This window comes from Hemitrygon akajei, chromosome 6, assembly GCF_048418815.1.
Source record: "Hemitrygon akajei chromosome 6, sHemAka1.3, whole genome shotgun sequence".
In the NCBI taxonomy this organism is placed as follows: Eukaryota; Metazoa; Chordata; class Chondrichthyes; order Myliobatiformes; family Dasyatidae; genus Hemitrygon; species Hemitrygon akajei.
This window is the reverse complement of record NC_133129.1, coordinates 131,604,402-131,618,457: the sequence shown is the minus strand read 5'-3', so window position 1 is coordinate 131,618,457 and position 14,056 is coordinate 131,604,402. Positions and strand designations below refer to the sequence as shown.

Genomic DNA, 14,056 nt, shown 5'->3' with positions numbered 1-14,056 from the left:
GGAAAAGCTTCCCTCCCTCAATTCTGTCTAATCCAGTTGTGATCTGGTATACCTCTATCAATTCTCCGTTCAACGTTCTTTGCTACAAGGACAACTCCATCTTCACCAGTATTGTTATGGCATAACTTCCATCTCCATAATCCAGTTGAATATTTCATTAGCCCTTTTAGTTATTTCCAGCAGGGGTGTCCATGATGTTTTAACATTTCATGTACAGAGGTCCCAAGTCTTTTTGAACTTCAACTGCTTCTAATTGTTCACTGTTTAGAATGGATTCTGTTTTGTTCCTTTAGTTTTAGATGGGATGACCTCACATTTAACTGTGCAGGAATTCACTTAATGCAATTTTGCCTAATTTTTCAACCTTTAATACATCTTTGTAATTTAATCCCTCCATCTGCAATTCAACCTATCGAAACATCATTGGCAAACTTGGATATATTGATTTCCATATTACTATCTAAGTCATTTCAAAATGTGGCAAATTGGTGCAGTTCTAAGATATATCCTTAAAAAATCATGGGACATTTAGGTAAAAGGAAGGTTTTTCAAAGAAAAAAATTTGTTTTGAAGAAAAGGATATTACAAAATACTACAAACAGTCTGGTCACTCCACTATAGGAAGGATGGTAAGGCTGTAGGGAGGATTACCAGGATGCTGCCTGGTTTAGAGGGCAGGTGCTATCATGAGAAGCTGGATAAACGGCTTATTTTCTCTGGAGCATCGGAGTCTGAGTGGAGATCTGATAGAGGTTTGCAAGACTATGAGAGGCATAGGTAGAGTGGATGGAGCATCTGTTTCCCAGGATTGAAATGTCTAATACCAGAGGGTATGCATTGGAGGTGAGAGGATGTAGGTTTAAGAAGGATGTGATGGATGAGTTTTTTTTTACTCAGAGTCATGGATGCCTGAAATGCACTGCCTGGTATTGTGGTACAGGCTAACATACTAAAGAGACGTTTGGATAGGCATAGTTTGGATAGTTGGATAGGACGTTTGGATGTGAGGAAAATGGAGGGGTATGGACATGGTGTAGGTGGGAGGAATTAGTGTTTGGCTGTTTTTGATTTGCTTTTTAGCTCTTTTGACACAGCATTGTGGGCTGAATGGCCTGTTCCTGTGCTGTACTTTTCTATGTTTTATTGTAAAGAAGATATTGCAGATAAACAGCCTGTTAGCCCCAGTATTTCAATACTGATGTTTCCATTCCATTCAATACTATACAACTCTGCAACAATGTCCATGTGTCAATGCTTATCCCAGTTCTACTTGTATCTTGTATTTCTGTTCTCTCCAACAAGCTGAAACATTTTCACTGTATCTGTTCTATCCACCTGATCAATAAATTTAAAGACCTTGACTAGTTCACCCTTCCAAATTCTCTTTTCTGGGTGAAAAATCTCCATTCATCTCAGAATGTAACGCGGACTTTTTGGGAGCAGCACAGGGCAGATACAGCCAGTTACTTCCAATTAGAAAGTGTGAGGTAGGGTCTGCCATGATTGAAGCTATGAAAGACTTCAGTTCAAATCATACATTTTTATTTGTGGGATAGTGTGCAGTCTATAGGACCATTACAAACCCCTGAATGGATTAACATGCATTTTAAAGAAAATTATTGATGATGTCAATAAGCACAGGATGTGGAAAAGAACAGAATCAAGAACAACTCAATGGCACCTGATTGAAATGAAGTAAATAATATCATCAAAAATTGTCTAGAAAATTGTGAAAGAGAACCAGAAAATTAATAACACAATTGGTGTAGAAAGGCATTAGTCAGCACATTAAATATTTGGAAAAATCGAACATGCAAGTAAATTGAAAAATATACATTTTTAAAATTTATTCATTTACGCAATGGGGGCTTCACCAGCTAAGCCAGCATTTATTGTCCATCCCTAGTTGTCCTTGAGAAGGCCGCGATGAGTTGCCTTCTTGAACTGCTCCAGTCCCTGAGGTGTAGGTACACCCACAGTGCTGTTAGGGAGGGAATTCCATGATTTTGACTCAGCGACAATGAAAGGACAGTGATTTGTTTCTAAGTCAGGATGGTGAGTGACTTGGAGGGGGATTTCCAAGTGGTGGTGTTCCCAGGTATCTGCTGTTCTCGTCCTTCTAGATGGTCGTGGTCGTGGATCTGGAAGGTGCTGCCTCAGGAACTTTGGTGTGTTGTTGTAGTGCATCTTGTAGATAGTACACACAGCTGCAATTGTTCGTCGATGGTGGAGGGATTAGATGGTTGTGGAAGAGGTACCAGTCAAGTTGGCTGCCATGTACTGGATGGTGACAAACCTCTTGAATGTTGATAGAGCTGCACTCACCCAGGTGAGTGGTGAGTATTCCATTATAACTCCTGACCTGAGCCTAGTAAATAGTGAACAGGCTTTGGGGAATTCAGGAGGAGAGTTACATGCCACAGGAATCCTAGTGTTTGACCTGCTCTGGTGGCCATGGTGTTTATATGGCTAGACCAGTTCAGTTTTATGTCAATGGTAACCTGCAAGATGTTGGTAGTAGGGGATTCAGTGATGGTGATGCCACTGAACATGAAGGTTAGAGCCTCTCTTGCTGGAAATGGTCTTTGCCTGGCACTTGCATGGCAGCAGGTACAATTTTCATCAATAGTTTCTCAATTTAAATGATCAAATTAGCAGTGAACAATTTAAAATTTAAAAGGAACCAGAGAGACCTTATGCAAAGAGTGGATTCTGTATGGAATGAGCTGCCAGAGGAAGTGGCTGAGACAGGTAGAATGGCAACATTTAAAAGACATTTGGATAAGTACATGGTTAGGAGATTTTTCGAGAGGTATGGGCTAAACACAGGCAAACGGGACTAGCTTAGATGGCACCTTCTTTGGCATGGACGACTTGAGCTTAAGACTTGACTCCCTGCTGTATTACTTTCTCACCCTCTCTGACTGTACCAAGGGAGTAGAATAAGTTGTCAAAGAAAGGAAGGGTAGAATGAATCAATGGAAAAGTGAGTGAGATAGGGATGAATAGAGAAAGAGACTGAATGAAAAATAAAGAAGAGAGGATGAATCCAGAATTAATTTCTGACTTTGTGTTTTTTTTACAGAAAAAGGTGTTACCTTAATTCAGAACAGCCTTGGAGAAAAACCACGTAGGAGTAAGCACATCATGTGAATTCAGACTGTAGCTCAATGAAGACTGGCATAGATCAGTTCTAGCCACATGCTGCCTTGTGAAGATCAAGCTTACTAATGGAGAACCAATTTTTGTTAAGCATAACAAATCGGGTAAAGTTAAAGAATTTACAAAGTATTTTAATATATTTGAATCACTTTCAGAGGCAGGGATAAAAGTGAAGTCATTATTTTAGTTAAACAACAAAATCATAAATTAATTCTTGGTTCATTTTTGCTTTTACTTCTCATTGTATAATTTTCTGAAAGCACTAACTCCTAAAACAGCTATAAAGTCCAAAACACCTAAATTATAACACTTTCTGTTTCTATGAGTGAATTATTATGCAAGTGGGGTAACTACTGAATATGCTGTACTGCAAATATCTTTGGAACCTCATATTATTCTTCACAATGTCCCATTCTACGCTTTTACAAAAACTAAAATTACTGCTAATTGTTAACACTATGATCTCAATAAAAGGATCTAGAATTTCTGGAATTATGAATTATGATAGTACATCCTCAAAACACCAAAGCAATGTGGTTGTGATCTGATTCAAAGTTACTATTCATTTTCTCTTAGTCTATATCGTGTTTCTCCCTATAGATTTGCTATAATTAGACAACAGTATTAGATAGTTGCTGGTCACCTAAACACATCTGCTATAATAAAATGAAAATAAATAAGTATTTTCTTCCTTTTCTTTGTGTGTGTATTTGTGTATGTTTTCATTATGGCTGATCAATCTCAGAACATTGTACATAAGACCTCCCTTAGTTAGACTTCAAACCGCGTTTGAGTGCTGTAACCATCTTCTCTGACAAGTGGCTAGCTTAGTTATTTAATGTTCTTGATTTGATCGAATTAAACTGAACCAAATAAGGAATAACCCTCATATTTACTGTTTTGGATACATGAAAGATTCCAAGGATAGAAACTTGAAACACCGAGATACCTTCTCTAACAATATATTTTTAGTGAAACAAACCAAGGGAAATCTCTACTGAATATAACAGGGTGAAAGAAAATGTGAAAGTGAGGTAGATAAGAAAACACAAATAATGGCTTCAATATCTCATCTACAGTATATCGTATATAGGACTTACAGTATATAGGATTAATGATTCCTATTATTTTGGACCTAGATAAATTAGAGAGTTAAAACTTGATGAATTAATTTCAATAATGTGATGTGGGAAGGAGAAGAGTGTGTCAGGCAATGTTAGATGAATAAGAGGGAAAGAAACCTCTCAACCTCAGCTGCAAATAAAAGGAGGGTAGGCTCAAGAGGAGCGGCCATTGTTGGAGTGTGACAATGATAGCATGTGGCTTAACAGGCTTTGGCGTGAACAGGTAAAGGCACAGCTATGAAGAGACAAGCCAGTTTCTTTTTTGTTTGGAGTAGTCAGGATGGAATGCTCCTCCTGTCAGATGTGGGAATTCAGATTACCTAACGGGTTCCCTGATGGCCACATCTGCAGGAAATACACCCAACATCAGCACCTGACTGACCGAGTTAAGGAGTTGAACGTACTCAGAATCATTCAGGAGGCTGAAGATATTATAGATGAGACTTTTGAAGAGGTGGTCACACCCAAAGTACAGTCTTTGGACAGCAGATGGCTGATAACAAGGAGAGGCAAGGGGATTAAGAAGTCAGTGCAGGGTTCTTCATGGCCATTCCTCTCAGCAACAGGTATAACCTGTTGGGGGATGACCCATCAGATCATGAAAGCAGCTGCCAGGCTGGCAACACAGTGGCCAGGACTGAAGCTTGACAGGGAAGGGCAAAGTCAGGCAGTGTGGTAGATATAGAGGACTTAATAGTTACAGAGAAACAGAAACATAGAAAGGCTACAGCACAATACAGGCTCTTTGGCCCACAAAGCTGCGCAAAACATGTCCTTATCTTAGAACTACTTAGGCTTATCCATAGCCCTCTATTCTTCTAAGCTCCATGTAGCCATCCAGGAGTCTCTCAAAAGACCCTATCATTTCCGCCTCCACCACTGCCGCTAGCAGCCCATTACACGCATTCACCACCCTCTGCGTAAAAATACTTAACCCTGACATCTCCTCTGTACCTTCTTCCGAGCACCTTAAAACTGTGCCCTCTCATGCTAGCTATTTCAGCCCTGGGAAAAAGCCACTGACTATCCACACAATCAATGCCTCTCATTATCTTGTACACCTCTGTCAAGTCACCTCTCATCCTCCCTCACTCTAAGGAGAAAAGGTCAAGTTCACTCAACCTATTCTCATAAGTCATTCTCCCCAATCCAGGCAATATCCTTGTAAATCTCCTCTGCACCCTTTCTGTGGTTTCCATGTCCTTCCTGTAGTGAGGTGACCAGAAATGAGCACAGTACTGCAAGTGGTGGCTGACCAGGGCCCTATGTAGCTGTAACATTACCTCTCGGCACTTAAACTCAATCTCACAGTTGATGAAGGCCCAAGCACCGTATGCCTTCTTAACCACAGAGTCAACCTGCGCAGCAACTTTGAGTGTCCTATGGACTCATACCCCAAGATTCCGCTGAACCTCCACATTGCCAAGAGTCTTAACATTAATACTATACTCTGCCAATATATTTGACCTACCAAAATGAACAACCTCACACTTATCTGGGTTGAACTCCATCTGCCACTTCTCAGCCCAGTTTTGCATCCTATCAATGTCCCGCTGTAACCTCTGACAGCCCTCCACACTATCCACAACACCTCCAACCTTTGTCTCATCAGCAAATTTACTAACCCATCCCTCCACTTCCTTATCCAGGTCATTTATAAAAATCACAAAGAGTAGGGGTCCCTGAGACACACCACTGGTGACCGACCTCCATGCAGAATATGACCTGTCTGCAACCACTCTTTGCCTTCTGTGGGCAAGCCAGTTCTGGATCCACAAAGCAATGTCCCCTTGGATCCCATGCCTCCTTACTTTCTCAATAAGCCTTTCATGGGATACCTTATCAAATGCCTTGCTGAAATCCATATATACTACATCTACTGCTCTTCCTTCATCAATGAGTTTAGTCACATCCTCAAAAAATTCAATCATGCTCGTAAGGCACGGCCTGCTTTTGTCAAAGCCATACTGACTATTCCTAATCATACTATGCCTGTGCAAATGTTCATAAATCCTGTTTCTCAGTATCTTCTCCATCAACTTACCAATCACTGAAGTAAGACTCACTGATCTATAATTTCCTGGGCTATCTCTACCCACTTTCAATAAGGGAACAACATCTGTAACCCTCCAATCCTCCAGAACCTCTCCCGTTCTCATTGATGATGCAAAGATCATCACCAGAGGCTTAGCAATCTCCTCTCTCACTTTCCACAGTAGCCTGGGGTACATCCCGTCCGGTCCCAGTGACTTATCCAAATTGATACTTTCCAAAATTCCAGCATATCCTCTTTCTTTATATCTATATGCTCAAGCTTTTCAGTCCACTGCAAGTCATCCCTACAATTGCAAAGATCCTTTTCTGTAGTGAATACTGAAGCAAAGTATTCATTAAGTACCTCTGCTATCTCCCTTGGTTTCATACACACTTTTCCATTTCCACACTTGATAGATCCTATTCTCTCACGTGTTATCCTCTTGCTCTTCACATACTTGTAGAATGCCTTGGGGTTTTCCTTAATCATGTCCACCAAGGCCTTCTCATGGCCCCTACTGGCTCTCCTAATTTCATTCTTAAGCACTTTCCTGCTAGCCTTATGATCTTTTAGATCTCTATCATTGCCTTGTTTTTTGAACATTTCGTAAGCTCTTCTTTACTTCTTGACTAGATTTACAACAACCTTTTTGCACCACGGATCTTGTACCCTACCATCCTTTCCATGTCTCTTTGGAATGTACCTATGCAGAACCCCACTCAAATATCCCCTGAACATATGCCACATTTCTTCCATACGTTTCCCTTGGAATATCTGTTTCCAATTTAGCTTCCAAGTTCCTGCCCGATAGCCTCATATTTCCCCTTACTCCGATTAAGCACTTTTCTAAGTTGTCTGTTGGGGGACAGAAAGAACAATCCATGCAAGGGTCCATGTTGTGTTGGAGTGGCTGCAGGGTTTTCTCAAGGAAGAGGGGGAACAGCTGGAGGTCATGGTGTATATTGGCACCAATGACATAGGTAGAAAAAGGGCAGAGGTCCTATGCATTGAGCATATAGAGTCAGGAAAGAAGCTGAGGAGAAAGACCTTCAAGGTAGTCATCTCTAGATTATTCCCTGTGCCACGGGCTTCTGCAAGTTGGAATGGGGTGATAGCACAGATGAATGTGTGGGTGCAGAGATGTTTCAGGGAACAGGTTTTCAAGTTCTTGGATCTTTGGAACCTTTTCTGGGGAAGGGATGACCTGTACAAGAGGGATGGGTTGCTCCTGAACTGGAGGAGAACCAATATGTGCCCATGAGGTTTGCGGATGCCAACCAGACAGAAGGTATGGAGAGGGAAAATTGAAACAATAGGTATGATGGGTTGGATAGTTTGAAGTCTGTATATTTTAACGTTAAGAGTATTATGCGTAAAGGTGATGAACTTAGAGCATGGATCAGTACATGGAACTACAATATTGTGGCCATTACTGAAAGTTGGTTGAGAGAGGGGCAGGAATGGGTGATTAATGTACCAGGATTTCGAAGTTTTAGGAATGTTAGAGGAGGAGGTAAAAGAGACAGGGATAATATCACAGCTGCACTCAAAAAAAAAATAAAGGAGGGGTCAGACATGAAGTCCATTTTGGCAGAACTCAGGAATAGGAAGGGTATAATCACACCAATGGGATTGTACTACAGGCCCCCTCATAGCCACTGGGACATTGAGGAACAGGTATGTAATCAGTTTAAGGAAATGTGTAATAATGATGGGGCTGTTGTCATGGGAGATTTCAACTTCACTAATATAAACTGGGACCCTCTTTCTGTAAGGGGTTCAGATGGGGCAGAATTTTTTAAGTATATCCAGGAAGATTTTTTTATGTGGACGGTCCAACGAGAGGAAAGACCATTATTTAAATGGTGAAAGATTGCAGCATGCTGTTGTACAGAGGGACTTGGGAGTGCTTGTTCATGAATTGCAAAATGTTGGCTTGCAGGTGCAACCGGTTATTAAGAAGGCAAAAGGAATGTTGGCCTTCATTGCTAGAGGGATTGAATTCAAGAGCAGGGAGGTCATGCTGCAACTATACAGGGTATTAGTGAGGCCGTACTTGGAGTACTGTGTGTAGTTCTGTTCTCCAACTTGAGGTAGGATATACTGGCTTTGGAAGCAGTGTAGAGGAGGTTCACCAGCTTGATTCCAGAGATGAAGGGGTTAACATGAGGAGCGATTGTGTCACATGGGTCTATACTATCTGGAATTCAGAAGGATGAGAGGGATCTTATAGAAACATACAAAATTTTGAAAGGTATAGATAAGATAGAAGTAGGAAAGTTGTTTCCATTGGTAGGTGAGATTAGAACTAGGGGACATTGCGTCAAGATTCAGGGGAGATGATTTTCGACAGATATGAGGAGAAACTGTTTTGCCCAGAGAGTGGTGAATCTGTGGAATTCTCTGCCCAGGGAAGCAGTTGTGGCTTCTTCACCAAATATATTTAAGATACAGTTAGATAGATTTTTACATAGTAGGGGAATTAAGAGTTATGGGGAAAGGCAGGTAGATGGAGCTGAGTTTACAGACAGATCAGCCATGATCTTATTATATGGCGGGGCAGGCTTGATGGGCTGGATGGCCTACTCTTGCTCCTATTTCTTATGTTCTTATGTACTGGATTGGGTATTGTGTAATGAGCCTGGCCAGGTGACTGACATTACAGTGAGTGAACAGTTGGGGAACGGCAACCACAACTCTTTAACTTTCAGGATAAGTAAAGTCCTTGTGGGACAGTTTTAAGTTGGAGTAGGGCAAATTTTGAGGGCATTAGGCGGGAACTTATAAGTGTTCATTGGGAACATCTTTCCTCTGGCAAGTCCACATCAGACATGTGGAGGGTGTTTAATGATCAATTGCACAGAGTACAAGAAAGGTGACTGACCTTACAGTGTTAGGTCCTCTTAGAAGGAAGGATTGGATGGAAAGATAAAAGAACTTTGGATGTCCAGAGAGGTGACGAATTTAGTCAAGAAGAGAAAGGAAAAGTATGTAAAGTTTCAGAAGTTAGGATCAAATGAACCACATGAGGAGTATAAAGAACTCATAAAAGAACTGAAGAAGGAAATTAGGAAAGCCAGAATGGACCATGAAAAGCCTCTGGCAAAGAGGATCAAGGATAAAGGGGCGAACATTTACGTGGATGCAGAGAATGTGAATGAGGTACTTGATGAATATTTTGTTTCAGTATTTACCAAGGAAAAGGAGATCAGTGCTGAATGTATAAATACATTAGGGCATTTAGAGGTTAAGGAGGAGGAGGTATTGGGCCTCCTAAGGAGGATACATCCCTAGGGCCTGAGGGGATTTACTCCAGGTTATTGCTAGGCCCTTGACTAGTATTGTTGTGTCCTGCCTAGCCACAGGCCAGGACCTGGAGGACTGACAAGTAGCTGATGCTGTGCCTCTGTCTAAGAAGGGAACAAGGAAAAGTCCTGGAGCTACAGACCAGTGAGTCTCACATCAGTTGTAGGGAAGTTGTTGGGGAAGATACTTAGAGATAGGATATACGAGCATTTGGAAACTCATGACCTGTTTAGCAAGAGCCAGCATGGCTTCCTTACCAACTTGATTATGTTTTTTGAGAAGGTCATAAGTGAGATTGATGAGGGTAGGGCAGTGGAGGTTGGCTACATGGTGTTGTGGTAGAGGCAAATACACTGGAGGCTTGTAAGAGATCATTCTCGAACAAACAGGTCTCCCACCGGATCATATAATACGACCGGTTCTCCCCAGCGTCTTCTCTCTTCATCTCTTTTTGAACAAAAGCTCAAGACCAACCTTATTTGCCCTCACCAAGAAAAATCTCCCACTAATTGGATAGCGCACATTCCACATCATCCCTTTACTTCAACAATAACCCAAACAGGCTGAAAGCAGAACGAACAGCTCTTTACAGAACTGCTAAATGTGATATCTACAGCATAACAGTACTGATGTGAATCCAGGGCATTACACTTGATAAACAGATTAATCATTGTTAACCCAACTCTATTGTCCCTGAGACATTAATTTAGACCAATACTGTATTTTTAATCCTTTTTTGAGCTGATTTTCATTTCTTATTACCCAACCACTCCATCAGTGAAAACCTGCAGCATAAACAGCTGATGTGCTCTCTGTCATTGCCCCAGACTCTGAATTGATCATCTGGTTTCCATGCATACCCAAACTTAACTCATAGATACCTCATTAGTCCCACTCAAGCTGATGTCCATTGACTGTTACAACTCCAAAATAGCCCCATCAGTTTCCGGCAGGTAAAGCTGGCAGTTTTGCATCTATCAAAAATGTTGTTGATTTTAAGTCTGATATTTACACGTATTTAATAATTTTAATATAGAATTAAATATTTTATAACAGAAAAAGTATTAGAAATCTTTGAAGTAGAAAAAGTTAAGAAAAACACAAACAGAAATAAATAAGATATCAATATCAAGCAAGATAATTTTTAAGTAATTTACCCTCCCCAATCTACTAGGTGTGTGGTCCTGCTTTACTGTGGAGTCCCATCAACAAACATCCTGCTGCAGTTCAGCAGCAGAGTGAAATGACAGATTAGATGCTCCAACTCACGATGTAAGTCCTGGACCTCTGCATTTTGTGGTACATGTGCAGAAGTCCTAGACTTAGTCTTTGAATGAATGCAAATTCAAACTACGCTCCAGCTTCTACCGTGATCATACTGAAAATGGACATTCACAATGTGTGTGCGGAGCCATGTGCCATTACGTCAGTCTACTCCCTGGCAGAAGCACCATTATTAAAGCTTAGCTAACATGTTATAACTTCAGTTATACTGCAATAAAAAATATCTGATGTACTCTATCTTACCATTAGATGGCAATCCTCAACATTCAATGATGAGGAACAGATAGCTTACTTGATGAAGGTTTTCATTCCTGCAGTTGAAATTCCTGTGAACTGTAAAAAGCAGAGAAAGGATTAGAGCTGTTGTGTACTATGTGATGTTTTAAAATGTAAACATTTAATAGCTGAATATACAAATAGACGTGTATGGAGTGTCCAGGGAGGGATAACACTTCTGCTGAAGGTCCATTCCTGGACGCCTCACTCACCTTTAGTTCCCACTGAACACTCAACTCTTACCTGTGCCTCCAAGTAGCTGTTTGCATGCGGCAGTGGGCTATACCCTGGTACAGTGCTTCGACAGGTAGGCTAAACCAGATGAGGGTAGCCGACGGGCCTCATACCCCGAAGAGATAGGGACGCGCCCGTCCTAGCATGCAAAGTCAGCTCCAGCGGACTGGGTGGATGAAACCTACAGTGAGATCCAATGGCCAGGAATGTGGAACTGCAGTGTCCTGTGGAGAGTGAAAGGCATGACAAGGCACAGAAGATGTCATCCACCGCAGCCAAGGAAGATCTCACTTTGTGATGCTTGCTCCTACTACTGGACCCCGACTTCGAAAGTTAAGAGAGTGGAACTGCCCCAATGCAAAAGCTTTTCCACTTTAAAAATTCTCCCAACAGATTTCCTGTCATCATCAGACATGATAGACAACCACCACAGTACAAATAAGATTTAGTGAAATGGTAAGGTGTATGGCTCTAAACCTTTTGCAGAGTAGCAAAGAGGGAGAACAACAGATCTGTTTAGAGTTAAAATTCGGATATCTGGGATAACTGAAGAGCAAAGGCACGTTTTTTTTGCATTTAAAGAAATGACCAGATTCTAAACAGAAGGATTTTAATATTGGAGTCGAGGAAGTGATGCAAAAATAAAAGCAGGAGATGCTGGAAAATCTCCTTTGGAAATGTCCTGGTCTCCGAAATATTAACAGTCTCTCTGGATGGTTACTACTCCAGCTACTCAAAAAAGCATTCAGAACAAACCATCTAATGGCTCCCCATCCACCACCTCAGACAATCATTCCTTCCACCTCTGGGCAGTTTCTTCAAATTATTCACCTTTGACTGTTCCTCCTAAACCTTGATACCATAATGATAAAGGGCTGCAGGCACTTGCTAACACCATATTTAAAGAACTGACCAGATTTTAAAAAGAAGGATATTAATGCTGGAGTTGAAGAAGTGATACAGAAATAAAAACAGAAAACAAAAGCTCCTTCAGAAGTGTCCCAGTCTCTGAAATATTAACTGTTTTTCTTTTTGCAGATGTTGCTTGACTTCTGAGTATTTTCTAATTTTATTTCAAATGTCCAGCTTCTGCAGTACTTTATTTTTACTATTTTGAGTAATAAGATCACACAAGGAGGTACCTGAGAAGAGGGCACCACATGGAACAGCTTAACCCCTTCAAAGGAAATGGGTACAATAGCGAGTGAGGTTTCCATAATCCCAAGGACCTCTTTAGAAGAAGTTTAGCACCTCATTATGTCAGGAAAGCTTGGAATTTTTCCAAATAAATAGCAACACAGAAACAGATGCTCAACAGCAATTCTGTGATACATCCTAAAGATTTTATCATTTGTTTCCAAGGTAAAGTCACTTGATATTATTTGCATTGTCTGTCACACCTTGTAATACATGATAGCATATTGAAATATCATGAGCTGGCTCTCATAGGATCTCCTGATGTCCTTTATTAAATTTCATTTTTAAAATATGAGTAGTGTTGGCAATGCAGCATGTATTATCCATGAGATGATAGTAATGTAGTCCTTCTGGTAAAGATACTTCTACATTGCTGTTAGGGAGGGATTTCCACGTTTTACACTCAGAAACAATGATAAGATGGCAATATATATTTCCAACCATAACTTGTGGTCATGGTAAAGGAGAAACAATAACTGAGCAAGCGGTGATAGACGTCCTACAGTAGAAGTGACAAGTTCTGGTTAAAAACTGAAAAAAAAAAGCAAATTACCTGAAGTTATATCATTCAATATAGAGTCAGGAAAATTGCAACGTGCACAGACGATGAGGTAGTGTTTCTCAAGTTTACTTTAGGTCTAGTTATAACAGTGCAGGAGTCTACAGAGAAGTCAAAATGAGAGTGGGGATGGAGAATTAAAGTGGCAGGAAGCAGGAGGCTGAAGGTATCTTAAAGACTGAAAGCCGTAGTGTGCAAATCTGCGACTCCATCTGTGCATTTGGTTTCTCCTATATAGAGAAGACTATCTTGACAGAACTGAATGTGGTATACTAAATAGAGGTGCAAGTGATCACTGCTTCAGCTGCAAAGACTGTTCCGTAATGTTCTCATTAGTCACCTCAAAACCGCAATACTAGAAATCACTTTGTGGAAATCACAAAGCGAGACCCAACATCATGAGTGGCAGTGATGCTTCACTCCCAGATGATCTCAAAGCCTTCTTTGCTTGTTTTGAAAGGGAGAATAAAACTAGAGATATGAGGATCCCTGCAGCATCCAGTCACCCTAGATCTCTGTCTCGAAGGCTGACATTAGACAGTCTTACAGGAGGGTGAACCCTCACAAGGCAGCTGGCCCTATGGAGTACCTGGTAAGGCTCTGAAATCTTGTGCCAATCAACAGGCGGTGGTATTCAAAGACATTTTCAATCTCTTACTGTTACAGTCGGAACTTCCCACCTGCTTCAAAAAGGCAACAATTATACCAGTGCCCAAGAAGAGCAGCGTGAGCTGCATTAGCGACTATCATCCAGTAGCATTCACATCTGTGGGGACAAAGTGCTTTGAGAGGTTTTTGATGGCTAGAGTCAATTCCTGCCTCAGCAAGGACCTGGACCCACTGCAGTTTGCCTATCGCCACAATAGGTCTATGACCACG

The 14,056-nt window shown here is 41.0% G+C and overlaps 1 protein-coding gene across 1 annotated transcript in view; it reads left to right on the top strand.

The window, feature by feature from the left end:
* LOC140729476 (immunoglobulin superfamily member 22-like) overlaps window positions 1-3,824 on the top strand; it is a 70,736-nt gene extending 66,912 nt beyond the window's left edge. The window contains exon 23 of the mRNA XM_073049255.1: window positions 3,086-3,824. Within this exon, the coding sequence (XP_072905356.1) occupies window positions 3,086-3,153 (68 nt within the window). The 3' untranslated portion in view covers window positions 3,154-3,824. The remainder of the gene's footprint in view (window positions 1-3,085) is intronic.
* Window positions 3,825-14,056: the final 10,232 nt, after the last annotated feature.